This window comes from Plectropomus leopardus, chromosome 6, assembly GCF_026936395.1.
Source record: "Plectropomus leopardus strain MGB_pleo_1.0 chromosome 6, ASM2693639v1, whole genome shotgun sequence".
Taxonomy (NCBI): domain Eukaryota; kingdom Metazoa; phylum Chordata; class Actinopteri; order Perciformes; family Serranidae; genus Plectropomus; species Plectropomus leopardus.
Genome location: NC_142181.1, coordinates 9935567 through 9959968, shown reverse-complemented (window position 1 = coordinate 9959968; position 24402 = coordinate 9935567). Strand labels below are relative to the sequence as shown.

The window sequence follows — 24402 nt, the reverse complement described above, 5'->3', positions numbered from 1 at the left end:
GAATAAAATAGGGTTATGGTCTTTAACCCTTTGAAACCTGGGCAAATTGGCTTGATTTCTTTTAAAAACATGGGAACAACGCAATAAACAATACAAGAGGAAATAACCGAAAATTAGCCAGAAATGCATCAAACTTACAAATTAATTACGAGAAAATTTGCACAAAAAAAGAGAAGAAAACGGAAAGCAAAAATTAAAAAACAAACTAGTCAGTGACTTGAAAAAAGTGCTTTAAAATAAAAACAATTCCATAATATAATTTTCAATATATAATTATGTAAACTATATGTAGTTGTCGGCATTTTCCCTTAACAATCTTTAATATCCCAAACAGGCTGTTTGCTATTAAATACTTGTGAAATGCAGCAAAAGAAAACTGATGTTGATCCAGGTTTTAAAGGATTTATTTCTAAATGATTGAAATATTATTTACCATGGTCTGACGGGGAGCTGTCAAATCTCCACATTGGGGTCTGTGAATCCCTTTTTCCCCTCGTTCACAAGGACAGGTTTCTCCGTTCTCGTGTGCCAAACAAGTATCTGGTGAGAAAAACAAAACAACGACACTATTAGTAACATGCTTTTCCCTTAATGCACTCATTCAGTCGGCTCCCCCTTTCAGCTCCCACTCTGCCTCATGTTCTTCAAAACAGTCAATTCAGGTTCGAGCTCCAACAGTACATCACCACAGGGCCTGTCTGTGTGTAAAGAGCCACTTGAGTGTGAACCCTTGCATTAGAAGGCAGTGAAGAGGGACCACATGAGTGTGTTACCTTGCAAATATGACACAGCCCTTTCAGCTTGGCCTGTGTAAAGTCCTCTCCTGCCCATAGGATAATGGCTACCTTCAAATGACAGCCAACTTAAGATGTTTCAACACAGTATGTATGAGCTTTTGCCTTTGCAGCTGCGCCACAGTTCTTTGCACAGTTCTTCTGGGTATGCTTTTGTGCTATCAAGCTTTCAGACTGGGTTCATTTGGCCCCAGAGACCGGACAAACATCCAGGAAAAGGATGGGAAGGGGGAGCTGGGGAAGGGGGGTGAAAAAAGTGTCAAGCTCATTTTCCCTGCTCTTCTCTGTGTTGGAGCCCTCCTGCCTTTCATCTCGCCGTGGCGGCATCCATGAATTATGCATAGGGTGTGTTTGAGATGTGCCAAGAGCCCACTCCCACTTTGCTCAGGTGTAGGGGGAGGTTAATAGTTACGCTTGCATCTGAAGTGGTAGATTATAAGGAAGAGAGATGCCCATGCACGAATTTCCATTTCTTTTTTCCTCTTTCCTTCCCGCCCCTCTGTCCGTCTCTGCGCTCATCTGTAATCAGTGTGACGTCCCTACCTCCCCATTCCTCCCCAACTCCAATTCCGCTCTCTCAGCCGTTCCCTGAATCCCCTCTTTTCATTTACCCCTCTGAATGGCTGGGGGAGAGCAGGAGAAAAAGCTGGCTGAAAGTATCTTTTTCTCCCTTCCTTTCCCTTCGCTCTCTCTTTGTGTGTGTGTGTGTGAGTGTGTGTGTGTGTGTGTGTGTATGTGTAGGGGTGATTGCGGTGTGTATCCTGGCTAGCTAAAGCCCTCTGGCTGACTCCTCTTTGCCCAGAAAGAGGCTTAGTGATGTGACCCAGACCAAGGGCCGTAAGCAGGGATGGTGGAGTGGGAATGGAGGAAAACATTATTGCAGCTGCTACCCTCAAGCCTGTTACTGGAATGTGTGTATACAAGAGTATACACACATTAAATATAACACATTAATGTTACAAGAAGATTTTAGAGATAATGTGTTTGTCTTTATCATAAACAGTGTGGTTTAATGTAATTTGGTTGTGTTTTAAAGAAAGTTTGACATTTTGGGAAAAGTGCATATTTGAAAAAAAAAAAAAGAAGCCAACGCTTAAGTGCCAAAAACTGCAGTTCCCAAAATGGCCACTCAAGGCTGGCTCCAAAAAAAAAAAAAAAAAAAATAGACCCCCATGTCAAAAATGCCCAACTTTATAGAAGAAATAAGCATGTTTACAGCCTGGTACAAAAAACAGTTTTGGTCTCTATAGCTAATTTTACACTCATGATAACAGCTTTACACTCCAAATTTAGTCCAAATTTAGTTTTGGCTCAAAAAAAAAACAAGATAGCAAAGCCCTGAAGTGCTGAAAATGAAGCTTCAAAAGGGAGTCCACAGACATTGAGATTGAAATCATTCTCATATCTGTGTGCTACAGTCAGCGGCAGGTTAGTTCAGGTTAGCATTAAGACTGAGAACAGCTAGCCTGGCTCTGAAACAGAATCTGCCCACCAGCAAATAATCATATTTCCTAAAATGTCAGACCTTTAATAATTCATTGTCTTGTGACTTTAAGGAAGCCATATTGTATAGAATTGTTGGAAGTAGTTTCTAGCTGTCTTGATTAGTTTGTTTTGTGGGAAGTCGCAGTTTCATAGGCCCCCATGGTTTTGGTAGTCTGCTGGCAATGGTGTTTGCAGCATAAAGTTACAGGATTTGCTTATGAAAACCTTATAATTCTCTCTGTTGCTAAGGGTGATATTCAGTGGATGCCTTTGAACAGTGAAAGAAAAAAACAGACTGTGGTTTATTTTCTCTTCCTGTCTTCTGAATCTGAATTACTGGTCAAATATACTTTATCAAGAATCTGCAATACACAGATTTAGCAAGAGCTTTCAAGGTTGTGTCATGAGTATGCAGCCACTAGAAGAAAGTAAGTATTCACATTTTCTCCTCCTTGTAAAATTAAAATGATTTACCTTTTACTCCATTACATTTCTTTTACAGCTATTGTTACTCATTACTTAATGTGCTTCACCATCAAAACAGATATGTTGAGGTGATAAAATACAATGTATTATTAAAGATTGAACTAGTCCTTCCAATCTGTTTGGCTTGTGACCTCGTGCAAGAAGCTTTGTGTAGTTGTGGCTGCTTGGCAGGCTATGTGTAAGATGTCGAGAGTTGCTCAAACCTCCATGAGAGACACATTTTTCCTCCAAATCAATAAGATTTGTTAGAAATAAGAGTTTGGGGCTGAAAGAGGTCAAATTCTGCAATATTTTACCAACAGTAAAGATCAGAGAAAAGTCCACAAACGGAACAGTTGTGTACCAGATGTTGTTTTTTTTATGTCTCTCTATTTCTCTACACTGTGAAAGTCTCGTGACCCCCCTGATTCTTCTTTTGACCCTTCAGACTGGCCAGACACCCCGAGAGATAAAAATCAAGTAACCTCAGATACATATTTAAGTACAGTACTTAATTGCAGTTCAGCTGTAGTCAGCAGAGGGACGATCAATAACTGAAATTATAGTAATTGGGATCAACAGACTTAGTCCCTTTGTGAGTCCCTTTACCCCTGAAATGTAATAATTCAATCATTAAAATTAATCTAAAACATTATCTTAATTTGATTAAATGATATTATTGCATTTTGAAAGTGTTCCTCAAATATAAAACCGATTTTTCTTTGTGTTGGACAACAATATGAGGCCTGTGAAAGCAAGATGATTTTCTCTTATCTTGGAGTGATCTGGACCACTCGTAAAATGTTCTCTTACCTAAGAGAAAAGCAGAAAACATTGGTGAATCCCAAAAATTAATGGGTACCAACAAAATAAGAACAAATTCTGGATACGAACAAAAATAAGAGAAAATCTGTTCGTATATAGTTTCTTGCATGAGAACCAATGAGTACTTTTACTTAAGATAATTGCAGGTCTAGTGTGGAGGATTTAGTGGCATCTCGTGGTGAGTTTGCAACCAACTAACTCATCCCACGTGCCAAGCATGTAGGAGGACTACAGCTGCCAATGCGAAAATGCCGATGGCCCAATCTCGGGCCAGTGTTGTAGAAACAACATGGCAGACTGTGCAAGAGACAGGCTCTATAAAAGGCTCATTCTAAGGTAACAAAAATGAAATTATTCTTTGTTTTAGGTGATAATACAATCTTGATAGTATATTTATGAATATGATGTACCATTTCTGCCCATACCTCCACCAAAATCCTACACATTGAACCTTAAAGGTACATTTTGCTGATAATGTCCTTTCACTTGAGCAGGAATTTGAATGCAAGACTTAAACTCTTATGTACTTTTTCACTGATGTAACATTGCATTTATATAAGTAGAAGGTCTGAATTCTTTGTCCACCACTGTCTACAGCAGGTTTGATTCCTCCAAAACCATTTTTTACCACCCACAAACTGTGTAGCAAATCCCTTAACTTGTAACTGCTCATATCGAGCTGCTTAACAGCAGTAAACATTAAAAAAGGGGATTACCTTAGTGCAATTGGCTGCTTTAGGCTCCAGGTCGTTGAGTGTGACAAGTTCCCGGAGCAAACTGCTCTCCTGGTAGCCTCCTTTCACCCCGCGAAGCTTAAAATACGCCTGCGGCTTGAAGAGTATGAGCCTTAGGTTGATGGCAAAGCCAGCCATGTCGATGGCAAAGGGCCGATGGGGGTCGAACACTGTCTTCCAGCCATAGACCTTTCCAGCTGCGTTGACCTTGGGCGACTCATACCGCAAGCCGCCTACAAAGGCCACAGGCCACACTGAAACTTTCCGAGTCGATCTCATCTAGTGAGAAGAGAGAAATGGCGGAGGGAAGACAGCAAATTAGTCATCTGAAAAAGCATACATGACAGTGAGACGCAGTTTTTGAGCATCAGCTGCCATTGTTACAGCCGAGCGTGGACGGAGGGTTTTTAGAGCTGCTGCTATTATTCATTCAGAAAGACAGCGAATATTGACCAAGCCATTGTGCCGTGTGCGGCTGACACTGTTAGATGAAGGCAGATCACACACATTGTTCAACAGCTGCCCTACAATGAGATAATTAGACACAGCCATCTTTAAAGGGAGTTCTGTGCCAAGAGGGTTTGAAGGAGCCAAGCCATTAGAGCAAGTGGCGCTAGTCACTGGTTGGCTAAGGAGATTCTTTAAGGTGGTGCACTGCCATCCTCTTTTTTTCTTTCCTTTAATCTTCCAGGATCAAACGATCTTGTCGTCCATTTCTTTGTCTGCCTCTCAGTTAGTCTTTGCTATTCTAGCAGGAGCTGCTGCAGTCATAAAAGGTACATTTTTACAATGAGGGAAGAGGAAACAGCAAAGTCATTTAATCAAACTCAATGCAGCAGAAATAATGATGCTGGTGCCTCTCTGGGAAAAAAAACTCTACTTAAAATAAAGGTGCAAATGCATGTATCTAGTATGTGTGTCTGTAGTATAGGGTTAATACATACTGTAACAGTGCCTGCATATGACAGCATGCATAGATAATGTCTATGTCATGTTTGTACATGTCTGTTTGTGAAAGCATACATTGTGTTTTTTAAATATGTGTTTGTGCAAATCATGTGCAAATAACTCTTTGCTTTTGAGCTGCTGCATTATATTGGTATGTGATCTGATGCTGCTGTGTGGTCAGTTCAGGGGATCAGAGAGCAGCAGAGTGTGAACAGCGTGAAGTGGGCTGTGGGCTTATGGGAATCTGAGGATTTGAGCTTTAGGGAAAAATACTGTGCCAGGCAGCCAGATAAGATTTGGCAGGATGTGCGGTCTTAATGAGCTCTGGGTGTTAACGGTGGGAGAGGGATCGAGTGCTTATGTGCATGTGTCCATGTGATGCTGCTGCTATTGTTTTATTCTCTGGATCACATTTGTTGGCTGACACCATCACTCGTCATTCTTTTTCTGTCTGTTACATGTCCTACCCGTGTTTTCCTATATCAACACCTGGGCATAGTTAATAAAAATATTGCTGTAAAATGCTGAGGAGCTCAACACAGTACTTTCCTTAAGTTGGTCTTGCCATTTTTATGCCTCTGTGTCAGCAATAGCCATGGATGGAGATATATACTTTCTGGTTGTCTGTCCATCTCATCCTCTTGAACGCAAAATCTCAGCAACACCTTGAGGGAATTTCTTCAGATTTGGCACAAATGTTCACTTGGACTCAATAATGAACTGATTATAATTTGGTGGTCAAAGGTCAAGGTCACTGTGAAATTCTGCCCTTCTAATTCTTTTGAATGCAATATCTCAAGAAGGCCTTCAGGAAGTTTCTTAAAATTTGGCACAAACAACCACTTTGACCCAAAAATGAACTGATTAGAAATTGGAGGTTGAAGGTCAATGTCACTGTGACCTAACAAACATGTTTTTGGCCCTAATTCAAGGATTCACACGCTAATTATGACAAAATTTCACACAAATGTCGATTAGGGTAAAATGATAGAGTGATGATATTTTATATATAAAAGGTCAAAGATCAACTCCACTGTCACATCATAATGTTCTGCAAAAACGCTTTTCTGGCCATTATTCAACATCATCACTCAAGACCTAAAGGGGAGACATTTGGTCAGATACTGAATTTGAGACACTAATCTTGGGTGTCAATCCTGAAACTGACTGTATAGATCTCCTGTGCTGCCAGGTTGAAGATGTGTTTTCACAGACATGGATGTAAACTCTTACTGCAAATTGACTTTTTTCGTGGAGGCATACAACAACAACAAGGCAATAATTCTAGGTCCAAACGTCACCTGCCTGCTTTGCTCATAGATATACAGTACATACAACTTAAATCAAAAGGGAGCATAAATCAGGTTCTCTGCAGGCAGTGCCAAGAAGCTCGTCACTTCCCCATTTATACTGAAAATGTGAAAATGAATGTGTTGGCTGCCACCTCTGGTGGGAATATCAGCCAGAGTAAAACAGCACAAATCCCTCTTCTGCTAGCACCCAAGTAAATGAAGATGCAACAAAGTTCATCTTGCCCCATTCTGGTGAATATGGTGTCTGCACAGTCTTTTTTTTTTGCTGTTACTACAGTTTGTATTTGAATGCCTCTGTGTGCTTTTAAGCTCTATTTTTTGCTCCACTTTGAGAGAGGCCTTCAGAGACGGAGTGTCCGTGTTTCAGAGAAGCAATACAAAGAAAACAAATCCCAAATTCTCACAGAGAAAAGAAGGGAGGCATCCAGGTACATTAATCAGTCCTTAACAGTGCATAGGGGAAGAAACAAAACAGGACTGTCATCCATTGCTGCCACTGGAGGAATCTTTGGATTTAAGTCTTTGTCCAAACAAAAGGAAAAGTGCTATAATTATTAAGCCTTTAGATCCAAATTTTGATTTAGTTATGTCTTGATTAAAAATGTATTTTTAGAGATACTATGCAGAATTACAGTGATGGATGCAACACAAAGGATAAAGTAGAGCAGGGCAATATATCATTTTTGAATTCATTTTTAAAACATTTTTATATCACTTGGATAGCTTATTTCATGATAAACTCATAACAATTTAATTACTAATGATGGTTTCTCAATTTTTTTTAGCATGAATATATTATGAAAGCACTTATAGCCAAATACCATAATAATGTTGACAGTGTCATGTTTTTATATTTAGTTTTGTCATTATCAACCAGCCCAACAGCAGACATTCTGATTGTGTGGCTCTCTTGGGCTTAAGTTGTTGATGTTTATTCTTAAAGAGTTTCATTCGAGAACAGTGTTGTTTAAAAATAGCATACCATATACAGGGAGTGCAGAATTATTAGACAAGTTGTATTTTTGAGGATTAATTTTATTATTGAACAACAACCATGTTCTTAATGAACCCAAAAGACTCATTAATATCAAAGCTGAATATTTTTGGAAGTTGGAGTGGGGCTTTTTTAGTTTTAGCTATTTTAGGAGGATATCTGTGTGTGCAGGTGACTATTACTGTGCATAATTATTAGGCAACTTAACAAAAAACAAATATATACCCATTTCAATTATTTATTTTCACCAGGGAAACCAATATAACAGCTCAACATTCACAATGATACATTTCTGACATTCAAAAACAAATCAGTGACCAATATAGCCACCTTTCTTTGCAAGGACACTCAAAAGCCTGCCATCCATGGATTCTGTCAGTGTTTTGATCTGTTCACGATCAACATTGCGTGCAGCAGCAACCACAGCCTCCCAGACACTGTTCAGAGAGGTGTACTGTTTTCCCTCCTTGTAAATCTCACATTTGATGAGGGACCACAGGTTCTCTATGGGGTTCAGATCAGGTGAACAAGGAGGCCATGTCATTAGTTTTTCTTCTTTTAGACCCTTTCTTGCCAGCCACGCTGTGGAGTACTTGGATGTGTGTGATGGAGCATTGTCCTGCATGAAAATCATGGATGCGAACTTCTTCCTGTACCACTGCTTGAAGAAGGTGTCTTCCAGAAACTGGCAGTAGGACTGGGAGTTGAGCTTGACTCCATCCTCAACCCGAAAAGGCCCCACAAGCTCATCTTTGATGATACCAGCCCATACCAGTACCCCACCTCCACTTTGCTGGCGTCCTGAGTCGGACTGGAGCTCTCTGCCCTTTACCGATCCAGCCACGGGCCCATCCATCTGGCCCATCAAGACTCACTCTCATTTCATCAGTCCATAAAACCTTAGAAAAATCAGTCTTGAGATGTTTCTTGGCCCAGTCTTGACGTTTCAGCTTGTGTGTCTTGTTCAGTGGTGGTCGTTTTTCAGCCTTTCTTACCTTGGCCATGTCTCTGAGTATTGCACACCTTGTGCTTTTGGGCACTCCAGTGATGTTGCAGCTCTGAAATATGGCAAAACTGGTGGCAAGTGGCATCTTGGCAGCTGCACGCTTGACTTTTCTCAGTTCATGGGCAGTTATTTTGCGCCTTGGTTTTTCCACACGCTTCTTGCGACCCTGTTGACTATTTTGAATGAAACGCTTGATTGTTCGATGATCACGCTTCAGAAGCTTGGCAATTTTAAGAGTGCTGCATCCCTCTGCAAGATATCTCACTATTTTTGACTTTTCGGAGCCTGTCAAGTCCCTCTTCTGACCCATTTTGCCAAAGGAAAGGAAGTTGCCTAATAATTATGCACACCTGATATAGGGTGTTGATGTCATTAGACCACACCCCTTCTCATTACAGAGATGCACATCACCTGATATGCTTAATTGGTAGTGGGCTTTCGAGCCTATACAGCTTGGAGTAAGACAACATGCATAAAGAGGATGATGTGGTCAAAATACTCATTTGCCTAATAATTCTGCACTCACTGTACTAAACAGTTGTTTTTTTTAAACTTTGTGGTTTAGGATGGAACATAAACATGTCCTCAATAATGCATGTTCTTCTACAGGATGATGTACTTACACTGTGAGAAATCAGTTTTTTTTCTTGTGAGATTTTATTAAGGCATGATGACCTAAAAAGTATGCATTTAGTAAAAAAATGTATGTGCTATAGCCACTAATAGTATCTACTGGAATGAAAGACTGAGACTCATACTTTGGGTATGAAAAGGTGCAACAATAGCAATCGATGGCACTGGAGTCTCTGGCAGCAAATGTGATCCAAGTTTAGTTAAAACAATTGCAGTCAGGCCATTGTGTTAACTGATCTGAATTGTGCAGAGGTGGATTCCTGCTGCTCCCTACGCCACTGCTGCTGTAGTAGAACTGTGGACAAGTGTGGTTAGCAATTAGCTAAAATCTGCTTAATTCCCCCTAATTTTAGCCTAATCAGCATGTCAGCAGTAATAATGTACTGTTAATGCCTGGACTGTATCTTTGGCTTAGATTTAAAAATGCACCAAAGTAGTGCTGTATTCATTTTCTGTGGCAGTTATGCCAGTTACACACAAAAAAAAACATTATACAAACATTATACAATGCTGTTGTTACTGAAAGATGATGTAAATTAAAGGTGTGTAGGATTTAGGGGGATATACTGGCAAAGATAGAATGTAATATAACAGGTATGTTTCTTTAGTGTATAATCACCTGAAATTTAGATATATGTTTTCTTAAAGCTGGAATGAGCCCTTTATATCTACATAGGGATCTGGTCCTCATCCATGGAGTTCACCATATTGCAGCACCACATTTCTGTAGTAGCCCAGAAAGGACAAACCAAACACTGGCTCTGGAGACATTCGGTTTTCGCATGTAACACAAATGCATAAAAACCTGCTTAACAAGGACCACTGAAGGAATTCTACTGCAACTGCAGCCCTCACCCCTAGATACCAGTGAATCCCCCTTAATCTTACACATTGTTCCTTAAATGAACATGATGCATTCTCTCAGCAAACTGCTTGTGCTCCCTCTCTTTATTACTGTCAGCCTATCTACAGTAGCACATGCTGTTTTGACAACTTTTACATTTGGACTCCACAAGAAATGTATTCGTTGCATGTTACATCTCCATTTCTGCATGACTTTAATGTTTAAAATGAAAATGTGCTACAAAATGTGCTTTATTGGGGATTTGACTATATTCCTTTAATAAATATGTATGTATATATATATATACATATATATATGAAATGCAGACAGCTCGTCAGCTCTATTAATTTTAATTTTTTTACAATTATATTTGAAGATGTATTGCACTTGCTTAAAATTGGAGGATTAGTTCACTTTATATAAACCATTCTATGAGCCTATTTCTATTACATGGAGTGGTGCACATCAATCTTTTAACCTTGTCTCCAGACTAGAGACTTAAACGCCTATCTGTTTTCAAGCTGTTGAGACACTGAATATTTACTATGGTGTCAGCAAACTACTGAATTTTTACTACGGTGTTAGCACACTATACTGTAGTTGCCGTCACTCTCTGCTATCATTCTCTCCGGCTGTCACCTTCTCTTTTTCTTGCATTATTTTTCTTTTTCTGTCTCTCCCTCACCTCCTCTCTCCCCCTCTTTCCCCCTCAGGGCCGTTACTCTGGCCCATAAATAGGCCCGTTGGAGGTGATGGAGGGCCTCAGAGGGAGACGAAGCACTTCGGCTGATTCCCAGAGAAAGGTAATGACAGGCCCCGTCAATACCAGGCGCTCCATTTACTACGGACTCCGTCTGCACTACTAACAAGACTTGAGGCTAATACTCAGAGGACCTAGACCGTGTCCGCTCAGGTAATTCAACTGATGTCGAGATGGATGGCCTGAGATGTACTGATTACATGCCCAAACTTCTCTCCGCCAGCTCCAGATCCCTTACTATGCTTGTTAAGACCTAAAAAATACTTCAAGTTACTGAGAATTTATAGGTCAACAGCTCCAACACCCATTACATAACAATGCCACAGATGCCTGCAGTATATGGCTGGAAAGCCCCGTAGTTTTATCACAATAGTGCATGTAGACATGCATTTTTTCCAATACAATTCTAAAAGTAATACATGTACAGTAGAGAATTTCATTGGCAATATCCCCTTTTAAAACAAATATTTAGTCTGTGCACAAAAAATTCAAAGACAATAAAATGTATAGTCCCCTAACACTTCCTAGAGACGATTGTGCAGTCAGTTTTAGTTTACTGGATCTTTGCAGAAAACGAATGTAATATATTGCTGAGGGTTCACTGGTTTTTGGCTTATCCGATCAATTCCAATCACTCCTGTGTTAGCCGAGTGGCTGCTGAGCTTTCAAGCTTTATAAACAGGCATAACCGGCTGGCCTCTGTGTTTTTGCTGGGAATGGTTCAATCTCCCAGACCCCCTGAACTGCCACTGTGTGCTCTGGTTTATTTGTTTTTCTGAAACTCAAGTAGGCATCAGTGGTGCAGCATCTGAAAGCAGGATGTAGCTTTAGAATTTCCAAAGGTGGTGCAAAGTTGTTAGTATTTGGTCAGTATGAAACAAATAAAAGGTTATAGGTATAGGCTGTGGATGATTAAGTTTACGCTTAAAGGTGATAATATAATATAATACAAATTCAGCTTAAAGAGCGCAGTTCCATTGGATTTCTTTTCGGTGTTTTTATTTATTTATTTTTTTTATGGAAACATAAATGATATGTTATGTCGTGGGTTTTCATGTAGCAATGATATCATCTTATGTCATGTCAGATGCATAAAAGTTTTTAGAAGGGCTTGTGAATATAGCATTTCAAGACTAAAACATATGTACTTGGACCAGTATTTGAATTCTGAGATTTAAATACATCAGAAACTCTACTGGAAAGCTACAGAATATTATAAAAGCCTTTAAAAAACTGGAGCCATCCTTTAAGGTTAGAAGTGATTGAGTTGTGTTAAGCACTTCCATTTGCTATCGTGACGACACTGAGATATGTAGGAACCCAATGAAGTTAAGTCAGCTACATGTACATGGTAGCCTTTGTTTGCTGTCAGTGTAAAATAGCAAACATCTACCCACCACAGCACTGCATCCAGAAACATTTTTGTAAAAAATCAAATTACACTCTAATTGTTCTTCGTCTTTTTGGTCTTTTTTTTTGAGAGCGTTTGTAAAAAGTGCATAAAATGCAGTGTGAAGTGCAGCAGCTCTAACCTCCTCAAACAACTCCAGGCTGTACGTGTTGTCGTCGTCTGCAAAGTAGACAATTCCAGCTTGGCTGCTGTTTGCGTTGAAGGTCTCCCTCAGCCACCGCAGGGCCAGGTTCCTCTGCATGGTCCCCCTAGGAATTCTGGGGTCCCGAGTGTCACCCCGCAGCTTATAGTTCCTGGGCGTCTCCACATTGAGGTGGGTGTAGTTAAGTCCTGTTTCTCGGAGAAGCCGAGTGACAAGAGGCGTTCTCCTTTGGGAGTCCTCCACCAGGATCCAGTGCAGGTTGGGAACATGGAGGAAGGTGTTTGCCAGCCGTGTCAGCTCTGCTTTCTGCACCGGTCGACTATATGTGGGGGTGATGATGTGGATGGTGGGCAGCACATCGGACCAGGGCGGAGGCCGTGTGTACACATACTCTGTCCTCACCACCTCCACAATGTCCTTATCTGAGGCACAGTATTCCTTGGAGTCCTGTGCCTGGCCACCTGCCTCCCTCTTGCCCTCGACACCGTCATCTGCAGATTCGGGGATAAGAAGACATGTAAGGCATTAGTGCAACCTTGGGCTGCCCTTTGTATATTTGCCTCAGGTGACTTAAACCCAATGGGGGTAAAGTGTACCTGAGAGCCGGTGGTGGTGGACTGCAAGCCTCTCTGGAATGATAAAGATCTCTTTTACTAGGTGGTGACAGGCTGCAAAAAGTGAAAGCAGGCACCGTGAGAGGATAACACAGCTGATGGACAGAGAGACAGCGCAAGGAAAGGGAGGGGAGAGATGAGCCTTGCCATTCCCCCAGAATTGCCTTTGGGCCTTTCTTTCGAAAGAGAGAAAAGTGTGGATGCAGTAGACATGCCCTCTTTTTATGTTCTGACTCCACCACAGACTCTTTCATCCTCTGCCTGCCCCTCCATGTCAGCGTTCTACCGCTTTGTTATTTTCCTGCAATAAACATGGAGTTGTTAAGCTGAAATCAGTCCTTGTGTTCGCATTTAGATTTATTGTTTGCCCCAGGAATCCCTAAGCATGACTAAATTTGCTGTGATAAACCATCGTGCAATTACTTGGTTGTTAGCGTGGACTGAACACAATCAAAAGTGGATTTAAGCTCCACTACCAAGATCTTTTGGCTCATAAATTACTGCACAGAAAAGGGTCAAAAGATTTTAATGGGATGATTTGGTTATTCTGCTCTACTCTTAACATTATACTATTATACTATTATACTTCTGTGCACACTGGTTATCTGGAGTCTGAAAATTCCCTTGTGTCAACAGGCAGACAGGCAGACAGCCGGCAGGACGGGATTATGGGCATGAGGGGTGTGACTTTTCAAAAAGTTGCAAATAGCAGTTAGCAGCTAATTAAAAAAAAAAAAAAAAAAACAGCAGCCGAAACAAGGAAACAATGAGGTCCGGGAGATCCTTACCCTGCGAGCAGAGGATGAGATCAGGGATGGTAAATGATTGTTATTGTTTAGAAAGCGCTGCTGATGCGCATGTTTTATGTCATACTAGGCGCTGATGCGGTTGTATTAAACATCATATCTGTCACAACTGTTTTGTTTCCACAGTGCCAGCATGCTATGTATAATCTCACAGGAGCGGCATGATGCTGATGTTGTGCGCATGTGTGAAACTGCAAGGCTTTGTAAAGAAGGGACTTCATAGTGGCCCTATTGCACAATATCTGCTGTTTCACCCCTTCCACTGTCTTGAGGGCTGACATGGCCAGCCTCATCAGGCAGCTTGCCGACATGGGAGTGTCATTAGCTTGATTACGCTCACCTGGGCCTTTCCAGCTATAATAGCTGGACCAGGTGTTGACTCGTTCTCTCCCTTCCTCCAGCAGACATCCACCCTGCATTGTTGGTTTTGGTTTGGTTGGTTCATTTTTTTGTATGTTTTTTGTTTAAAAAAAATCTAAATGTTTTTACTAAATCTGTTGTATGGACTCCCTCTTTGTCACATTCAATGAGCCAGTTTGTGACAGTGTGTAAAAAGGGGTTTTGGAAGAAAGCCCAGGGGTGTGGTACAAAAAAAAGAGACAAAATTTGCAAGTTTGCACATCCATTCTTTTATTGTTTATTCTTTGTTATAATTGTTGTTGTTGTTTATTAGTTATGTTTGTGGGAGGATTTGCCTATGGTGCTTAATGTGCTAGGTGCAGCACCGGTAGTGACCATAGCGCTACTAACACATTGCTTTCGTCTGTTTTGCTTCTGAAATATAGTAAATATAACTTGGAATGTATAAGCAAGAAAAATGTGACCACTTACACAAGACTAGTGTGTCAACAGTGGTGAATTAGTCTGCTGATACTCACTGAGTTGACTCCTGAGGATAAGGCTGTGATAATCTGGCCCCAATAGTTTAGTCATGATAGATAGACTATGATTATAGAATCATTATGGTTGTTAATTTCTTTTCATTGTGCCAGAGCTAATGGCAATCTTTGTCACTGTTCTGCCTGAGCTCCAGTCGCACCTCCAACATAAGGAGAATTTTTCTGCGGCACATAGATTAACACAATCTGCTGATGGCCAGATGTTCAACAAAGGCTGCCAGCGAGCGTGCTGCCAAAAACCTCTAGCTTCTCTTTTAAGAGCACAGAAAAGAGAGCCTGTGGGTAGAGCTGGGTCAGATAGCACCGGCAAAAAAGCTGTTTCATACTTTATTGTATGTTTTCATTGTTGATACCTTTCTCATAGAGGCAGATATTTGTTGAGGAAAAAATATGTATTAGTACAATTGTTTTGGCAGTTTTTCTATGATTGTCACCTATTTTAGCCTTGGGGGCATTAGTGTACATTTGTTTTGTTTCCTAACCCCTGTATGTGCATTCATGACATTATAAGAAGGGTGCAATGAGCGCTATTGATTTGCTGTGGCTCTAATTTGGGTTTGTTTACACTGCAGCGTACTTGACATTTCACACTGTTGGTTTGCGGGCTCTGGGGGATGATTGGGAGGCTCATGAGTGCGTACTTTAATGACACACACTGGTGTGCAGACGTCATACTACACGTTCGTGCAAGATATCCCGTGAAGCTAATTGAGCAGGCATTTATTATTTCAAATAGCTAATTTAACAAACTGAAATTAATTACCACTGAATCTGAATGAGTGAAACTGGAGTTAAACATAAATTTCTAAAATGAGTGATGGACATGCTGCTGTATACTGCATGCTGCGTGTGCTTGAGCGTGATGCCAACAGGACGATATGGGTAGATGATGGGTAGACTGCGAAAAGGACATTGTTTGGTAGCTGTGTTGGGAAGGTTACCATCGGCATAAGCAAAATTAATGCAGATAAGACCCAGCTGAACAGTTAATCAATTGACAGCCTGAATACAAAATATAAAAACAACTCCCATGAGAGCACATGTGTGATGGTAACTTCTCAGCCTTCATCATGCGCTATCCAATTCACACTGATGAGGTTTACAATGACTGAACAAGTGTTATTGAGCTCTGATGAAGCCGATGGTCACGGTCAGTGAGTGCCTCTAAATGAACGGTCTGTTGTCTAAACCTGAAGTGCAGTGTTGGGTTCAAGGACCCACTTCAGGTTTGATATTGCCAGTGGAGTGTGGTGCACTGCGTACCCTTGCGGATGGCGAGGAGTGGAGCTATAGCGCTTTGGTGCCAAACAGTGATGAGCAGAGTCCAGGGTAACACGATCAACACGATGGCAAGAATATCTCTTCTCTTCGGCATCTCCAGGATTGGTTATTTGGCTCGGCATTACCTGGAGACAAAAAAAAGATGGATGCATTATCATTCCGCATTTTGTAACACACTGGATATCAGGTCAAGTTGATTTGAGATCCTTGAAAAAAAAAAAATCCATGAAATTTCTCTTTGTTTTTGTATTTGCAGTAGATTCAAGCAAACATGTAAGTTGCTGAATTAGAAATGCAACTCACTTGGGAACAGCACTGGAGGTGTGCCATATCCATATGGGCCAGAAGTGTCACAGAAATTGTGTGATAGTGTACTAAGAACTGTTAAAACAAAATACAGCCTCACTAAAACACATTAGGAGTGAGATGACAGCACCTGCTGTTCAACCTGTGCAGGAAACTGTTTGAAATTTCAAGCATAAAGATTGTGAAGCATGAGTGTGACACAGCCAACTATGGGTGGGTCAAAGCTACCGCAGGAGGCCAGGGAGCAGGAGCTTGTGCCCTCTGCCAACCCAATGAGCTCATTGGTGCCATCACTGAGAGGGACAGGGCAGTGACTTCATGCCCAGTGCTGTAACTATTCATTGGCCAAATGGCAGGAAACTATGTCACCAGACAGCGGGTGGACTGTTTGGGAAACGTGCCCTTCCGTCTGGGTCCAGAACGTTTGGTTCAGCTTTGTATCCCTTTGAAAAATCAAATTACAGGATGAAAGACATTCACTGGAAATTGATTTAAATGGCATCTACACATGGGAAGCCCCCAACCCCCCACCCCCTCCCCACACACACAGTCTCTAACACAGCTGTCAATCATGTCAACTGTCAAAATTCGCAGTGCCCATATTCAGTCAGCACTGGATAGTTGTACAGGTTGTCGTAGTTTCTTTGTTTTGGATTGCATCATTATATTTTAGATGTCTTATGACTGTGTCCACTCCCTGTGCTGTCCCTCACTGCTGCATAGCTCATTTACATTGAATTGAATTGAATTTAAGGATGATGGACCTCCCCATCTCTCACGGGATCTGTTTCTCCTCCTCCTTAATAGGCTTCTGGCATAAATTGGAAAATGCACTTATTACCTGATCTGGTCAATTAAACAAAGGAGAAAAACAGACATAATGTGAGCACAGGTGTTGGCGTATTCATTACAGCTCTATACGCAAGTCATCACATTTCCCACAGTGATCCAGTTCCCACTGCTGGGGAAGGTGACAGTGTATTGAGGCTTACCATAACTGTATATGCCAATTATGTGTATTTAGGACTGGAAATAAAACACCATTAATGCCCAAACCACAAGGTGAAAATGGCATAAAAATAGTATAACCATATAAATACTGTATCTGTATGTGCTGTATAAAGCTGTATTTATCTCACTTAACGCAAAGGTAATTTACAGGAAAGTGTTATTGCGAGTGGCTCTGCACACTTATACAGCTCTGTGAGTACAGTAAGTTTTACGGAAAATTACATTTTCCACATTCAATTCCTTGGACGAATGATTTGAATGAATGAATGAATGAATGAAATTGTCTATAAAAATGTAATAACCTATGTATACTATATCACAAGCAGACAGCCATTCCCAAAGGTAAAACAAAACAAAACAAACAACAACAACAAAAAACATATATCTTCATTAATTTTCATTCCGAAAGTGTCAATTACAACAATCTGGATAGCATTTAAAGAGCACAATCCCCTGCTAATGCTGAGCATCTACCACACATCATTGATCTTGCTTACATTTTATGTGAAATGGATTCCTCGACCTTGTGAACATGCCTGTGGTATTGGGGAGTGTCTTTCTCTGCTGGCTTTATACTGGCAGCTAAAAAATGAACCTTTTTTTTTTCCATAGGGAGAAAACCAACTCAAATTACCCCATTTTCAATGTAATAAATGTCTGGCTCAGTTTTATTTTTATTTATTTTTTTAATGCACAAAGCCAGTTTCAACCAAACAGCAATCTCGGGGTCTGAAAAATGAAGCCAGAACAGAGAAACCAAAAACTGCAGTTCCTCCAATGGTCACTCGAGGCTGGCTCCAAAACAGTCAATCCCTATAGACCGCCATGTTAAAATGTCCAACTTTATAGCAGAAATTAAAGTGTACACAGCCTGTTAAAAAAAAGGGCAGTTTGGATATCTAAAGCTAATTTTGACACTTATAATTGTTAATTTTTTATATAACTCTTTTATATAACCCTGTTCACACTTTATTAAGGCCCAAAGATATGCATTCTTAAGGGTGAGCTGCTTAAATTTCTGCAAGGTCTAACAACAGTTTGTGAGTTAGGTCCACCACTTTGCTTTTCCACAGCTCCAGCCTCACCCCAAATGGGTGACCTCGTGGTGGCTGGATTCACTATTTCATTCAGTCTATAGTTTCAACATAGAGCTGCCATTACTGCCTTTCCTATATTTTCTATGATGCAATTCTCACATCATCTTCTGTAAGACCCTTCCTGCCTGGTAAATGGCTAAGGTCCACAGGCTGTGAGACTCTTAAAATCCAAACTCCAAAAGATATAGCAAAATTTAAAGACAAATTTTAACCTATGTTAAAAAAATGACTAATAAATCTACCCTGTACCTTGTACTTGCACATATTCAATCTTTACACCCCGAGTTTGTAACATAGAGTCTCTGAAAATGGTCTCTAAACCACAGCCAAGCCCTAATGTGCTCACTAATGATATCATCAGACTTATTTTCCCACTTGACTTGAAAAAGCTCCTCCCGACACAGAAAACAAGTTGAACCATACTTGTTGCCATATGTAAGTAAACTGATCTTGATGTGTAAAATCACTGGACTGTCCCTTTAATAATATAGCTTGCATATAATTAACACATCTATATGAGAAGAAAAAAAACTGGGTGCTCACCCACAGTTATAACTGGATCATGGCACCACTGGTGATGCGTAGCTGGGAAGGCCACACTGCATACCGGACAGGCTACGTAGTGTTGATGTCCTCCATGACGCCTCAGGCGACCATTTCTTCTACCTCTGCTGTGTCTACTCACGCAGACAGGCGACACTGACCTGTAAAGAAGTACATTTTGATGAATATGATTCAGCGATGACAGAATGCGAGTGCTTCTTTCTTTGTGTCTTCACAGCGTGTACCTTCATGTGCCCACACTGCTTCTTTCACTTACACCAACATGAGACATTCAAGGACAGACAGCCAGGTTTAGACACAGCAGCTTGGACAGGCTCTAAGAGTCAAATGCTTCACAGAGATTCTTGGCTGTAGACACCTTTGTGAGCTGCATGACGTCTATTTATTATTTAACATCAAAGAGCCCGGGATGAAAATACAGCTGAGGAAAAGTGTGTCAGTATCAAGTAATGAAGTCTAATTTGGATGCACATCATTCAGATTCACAGCAGGAATCCCTCTCTCAGTGGCATACCACTGGTTTACAATGCTACTTTTTTGCTCATGTGTGAAACAGTTAATACTGTATGTATATTGATAAGTAATTTGACTTAATTCTGAACTGCACAGACACAGAGTTAGTAGTTTTCTTTTTTTTGTGCCTAATGTGGAAAATGGAAGAGGGTTAGTCACAACTCCATAGCTTGCCAACAGTCTGGGGTGGGGGATGTTACAAAAATAAACTGGCATCATGTCTTATTCAAATACATCAGAGGGAGCGCTGCTTCTATGGAGGCTTATATGCTTCACTCAGCCAGTGATGTCTGCACGCTGCATCAGCTCCAAAACGGGATGTCTGAAAACTGTACTTTTTTGGGGGCTTTGAAACTGAAAATATGTAGGTTTTGGGGAATGAACAGCAGGAGTCCCAGCATCATGTTGTTGAGGCACATTGTTGTGTAAAAAGGCAAATTGCCTGTGACCCAGTAATGCAGTAGGGGGTGTTTGTGCTTGATGTGCACAAAATTTAAAAACAGTCTATTTTCAGATAGCACTGAGTCATTGTTTAATTTCTCAGACTAGAGGATCACCTGAGGTTTGACGTCAGTTGTGTGGAAAAAGTAATAAAAGAGGAATATGAGAAACGGTCTTCGGGGTTACTGCAGCTTCTGCAGTAAGCTATTTGCTTTTTATGACAGCAACAAGCGAGTACCATATAGTGACAAAAAATAACTAAACAGCAGCGATAGAAAGGCTTTACAGTTGCTGCCAGGTACTGTCATGCATGCAAAGTTGCAATGACAGTGTTGTCGCTCTGATTTCTGTACAACATTCCCCTCCTCTGTGCATTGTGATGGAGCTAAACAGAAGGAACACAGTATAGAACAACAACCTGCCAAAATCTCAGTCCCTAGAAAAGGCCACTGCAGCGTCTCAGTGCTAAACAGTTTTGAAATATAATGTTTGGAAACAAAACCAACTTGGTGAACACTGCCAGTTGAAGGGAGCTGGAACTCATATGCTGTTATGTACAGAATATGCAGAGCTATAAATGCTTGTTTTGTGTTTCAATGAATACATTCATTAGAAGTCTTGATTTCTTTTTTGGCACAGAGTTGTTTATACATTTGAGTTGGACCATGGTCATGCAAGATTATCTAACTTGAAATGAAAACAATTTTAATTGATCCAGTCTTTTGGTTTATAACCAAACACCTGCCATATCTATTACATTCCCATCAGTCTCTGCTGTTCTTTGTGTTTAGTGCTAATTAGCAAATGCTTGCACGTTCTGGGGAGTAGTCAAGGGTATACGAGGTAAGCCAACCTCTTTTTCTGACTATTTACAGTATACCCACCAACAGTCAAAAGGCTATTGGACTATATAAAAGATATGCCCTCTTCCTCCTCTGTAACCTACCCATCTGTCTAGTAGTACACTAACCTTATTCAAATACCACTACACCACAGAGCATTTTAAGATGTTAAAGGAAGACATTTAGGGCGTGCCCAGTGGCCCTTTGATAGGGCGCAAAGTAAGGCGCAAGGGCAAAGGGGCTGTATTTAGTCCCTTGATTAAATAGATGTGTTTTGAGCTTAACATGAATTCAACCAATTATCTCTCACTCCCTTTAAAAGCAAGGTGCGACTTGGTGCACCTAGCACACTGCTATGTACACTGTGGATTTGGCAAATTGGACAAGGGAGCTGTTTTCTGCCGAGAGTAATGCAGTAAGGGCAGGACTGTCATTGAGAAATTATTGTGGGATTTAAGTGGCAAAACTTAAACTTTTAAACTTGACCGAGGAAACAGAACTATGCCTCTGAAATAATCATCTATGTTGTGCTGGACAGCAGCACTGCTCTGCTCTCTGCTATGTTAACATTTTAGAGAATGTAAAATTTTCTTCATAAATGATAGATTATTTCACCGACCCGAAACCCATCAGTGCATTCCTGTGTGCGTAACAAGCAGAGTGTACTTGTGTTGTGCTCCCGCCTATAGGCGCATCTTTCTGAATAATGCAAATAATAGTAAGAAAATACTACACCATTCTGAATGTAGACCTAGATTTTGTTGATCAATGGCACAATTGCTTTCTGCTGCCTCAAATTAGCAATCCAACAGCAATGCTCCTGATCACACCTCAGTGTGGGGGATGGATATAAAAATGTTAACTGCATTTGCCTCAAACTAGCATTAACAGTTGCACTGCACTGTGCTCCACTTTGCACCATGTTAAAGACTGGGCCCACAATTCGAACTGATTGAAGAGCACATTGCTGTCAGTTGAAATGGATGGTAAATGTACACACACACACCAATGCTGCGGCTTACATTACTTTTTGTTTTTAGCCTATGTTCAAATCAATTTTAGTCTTATCTGTTTGTAATACTAAAACAGAACTTTCCTTCATCTCTGCCCAACAGGCGGTAAAATTGTAACAAATAGGCAACACCAACAGATAACTAAAGCACCCAGGTGGCCTGTTTGTGTCTGTGGCACCAGAATTGTGTGATGTGGCAAGAATACAGAAAGTCAATCCCACACTACTGCAGCAGCCAATAGCAGACAATGAAGCTTGACAGCCTTTCACATCAGCGCGAGTTAACCAGCTGTGAAGGGAACACCTGCCGCTGATTAATAAAGAATCACAGCAACAATGCCACGTGCGAAAATTGTTATACTGATTGTTGAACTAACACCATTACCCCCAAAAGGTGAGGTGGGAGGGGTGAAACAATATGTTTCCTCAGTGGGTTAGAAAGAAACTGGCACTGTGTGAGATAAAAAAGGATGTGGATAACAGCATATCTCTGATGTTCCTACCTCATGTTGAACAGCAGACTGTCCCTTTTTATGATAAATTACTTTATAATTTGATTTCATTGTTGTAAAGCAGCTTGGGTAGCAATTCCCATAGTGTTACTGTATAAGGCGTTTTGCTTTACTTCTTCAGACCTCTACATACTGTTACAAAAAAACCTTAACTCATAGTCTTCCTTTAGCTGAGCTGTCTAAAGGATATGTTATTTTTTAATTTCTTTTTTCTTTAAATTGGATGACTTTTTGCATGCCAAACAGTAATCTATAAAGTCAATTCTAACTCCTTAAAAAATATGATAATTTTAGACCCAAGTAGCATGAACTTCAAAATAATAAAAACACATTGTACTTTATATTTGTGACACCTCCAAGCTATTAGATAAGGGCTCCGGGTTTCTTATGAAACTTTCCTGTGAATCTAGCTTCATTTGTTTTGGAAAATATCTTTTATTCTACAACAATAACCCCTCTGGGGATTCATCAGGCAGCAGCTGGAACAAAAGGGGCACTAAGTCATTTTTTCTTGGGGCAGAAAGACAAATATATTCCATTTCATGTACTGTAAAGCTGGATTCTTGTGGCATGTGCCATGCTTTTGTGGGTAATAATTAACTATTATGTTGGTAATGTGTAATGGGAGGCTTTGTTTAACTATATTGACTTTTGTGATATCTTTTCTTTTTATGCCATGCTTTATGGACCGGATGATATCTTATCCAAAATACTTTCATTATATAGGGAAGACTTTGACAAAAAATCTTAATTTAAGAATCACTTATTAGCTTTTTCCAAGGCTTTCAACCAGTTGTGTAGTGGAGGGTATACACAGCAAGATGTGTATATATGTAGTATACCCCCATATTAGCCAAAAGCCTTTGGATTACATAAGAGAGTATTCTCACGACACCATTACTCTAACCATATCTCATGGTCTTCTTCTGTGGATAGAATTTTCTCTTTTTTCATGGAAATTGCTCAGCTTGGATACTAAATTTTACTGTTATAATTTATTTTGACCTAAGTTAGCTAAGCAAATTCAAACTGCTGAAGAAGACTAGAAGATGTGATTGAAAGCAAGGGGAAATTAAGTAGTGAGTGAACAATGATTAAAAAATTTCCAAGGTAAAGCAAAAACTTCCATGCTTAGCTTTGACACAGTGCTCCCAAATAATAAATAAGTTAATTTTTCATATTGGAAAAAAATCTAAACAACTGCCTCTCCAAGTTTATTCCTTGACTCCAGAGAGGTTAAGTCTACAGAGAAACATGTTTATATGTGAGTTATAAATTGAACAAAAATAATGTGCTTTCTTTATAAAAATACAAATTTATTTGCAAAATATGTTAAAATGCATTACTGTTGTTTGTGATATAAAAATACTAACAGGCGCTGGACAGTAAGCTTATAATTCATCGCTCACACTAACAAGCATATCAGAGCCATCAGGTCAGCACTGGCAGGCTCACACATTGTCCCTCTTTCTTCTCCCTTTTTCCTCTCTCCCTCCGATTTGTAAAGTTGAGTCTTCAAAGACCAAGTGGGGGCATATGTCCAAGTTTGTTATCGAGTCTGCCTCTGACTTCTGAGCTCCCTTGGCCCCGACCATCTCCTATTTCCCGAGGACCCAATAATAACATCGTCTTTTTCTTGCTTGCTTTGTGGCATCATTTTGATGTACTCTCCATTCGGCAGGGAGGAGAGGCTCTCTGGAGATAGTGTGTCCAATCATTCGCTTTCGTTTATGAATTCATTAGTCTCCGACCAGCTTGGTAAAGCCCAGAACAGTTTTCAGAGATATCTGGGGAACCTAGGAAGACAAGTCGCTGCAATATATCATTATTGATGTTACTGTCACAGCCAGCCCCCAAAAAGCTTCGCCTGGAGGTGTCATTAAAAGTGAATTTTGAATCTGTGGGCACAGATTCTAACAGACTTAATTGCTTTTGAAGTACAGTAAGCAGGTGATCTGTCTAGGCTTTCTTGCCTGTTTGGCTTCCCGTATAGTCCTGGTTTCGGATTTCAAGGCGCAGATTTATCACAACATAATCATCCCAAATGTTATTTGGATTGGTTAATCTGGTACATTTTAAGGAAACTGATAGTTTACAATGTCACACAATTAAATACCTTATGCAAACAACTGTGTTCAAAACATAACCAA

General features: G+C 40.4%; 2 protein-coding genes across 8 annotated transcripts in view; one reads left to right on the top strand and one right to left on the bottom strand.

Moving 5' to 3' along the window:
* LOC121943703 (galactosylgalactosylxylosylprotein 3-beta-glucuronosyltransferase 1) overlaps positions 1-24402 on the bottom strand; it is a 93774-nt gene that overhangs the window by 3440 nt on the left and 65932 nt on the right. The window contains exons 3-8 of one of the 4 annotated variants that reach the window (XM_088078666.1): positions 18916-19072; positions 15937-16079; positions 12951-13022; positions 12334-12845; positions 4286-4582; positions 434-540 (exon numbers count right to left, since the gene is read on the bottom strand). In XM_088078666.1, the coding sequence (XP_087934792.1) occupies positions 454-540; positions 4286-4582; positions 12334-12845; positions 12951-13022; positions 15937-16048 (1080 nt within the window). In that variant the 5' untranslated portion in view covers positions 16049-16079; positions 18916-19072 and the 3' untranslated portion in view covers positions 434-453. Of the gene's footprint in view, positions 1-433; positions 541-4285; positions 4583-12333; positions 12846-12950; positions 13023-15936; positions 16080-18911; positions 19073-24402 lie in introns of all 4 variants that reach the window. The other 3 variants (XM_042487288.2, XM_042487289.2, XM_042487290.2) reach the window with 3 other exon arrangements.
* LOC121943701 (beta-galactosidase-1-like protein 2) overlaps positions 1-24402 on the top strand; it is a 78545-nt gene that overhangs the window by 31556 nt on the left and 22587 nt on the right. For 2 of the 4 annotated variants that reach the window (XR_015776781.1, XR_015776782.1), the window contains exon 20: positions 10755-10954. The exons of 1 other annotated variant lie outside the window; for it this stretch is intronic. The gene's annotated coding sequence lies outside the window, so the exon portion shown is untranslated. The remainder of the gene's footprint in view (positions 1-10754; positions 10955-24402) is intronic. One more of the 4 variants, XR_006105863.2, reaches the window with a different exon arrangement.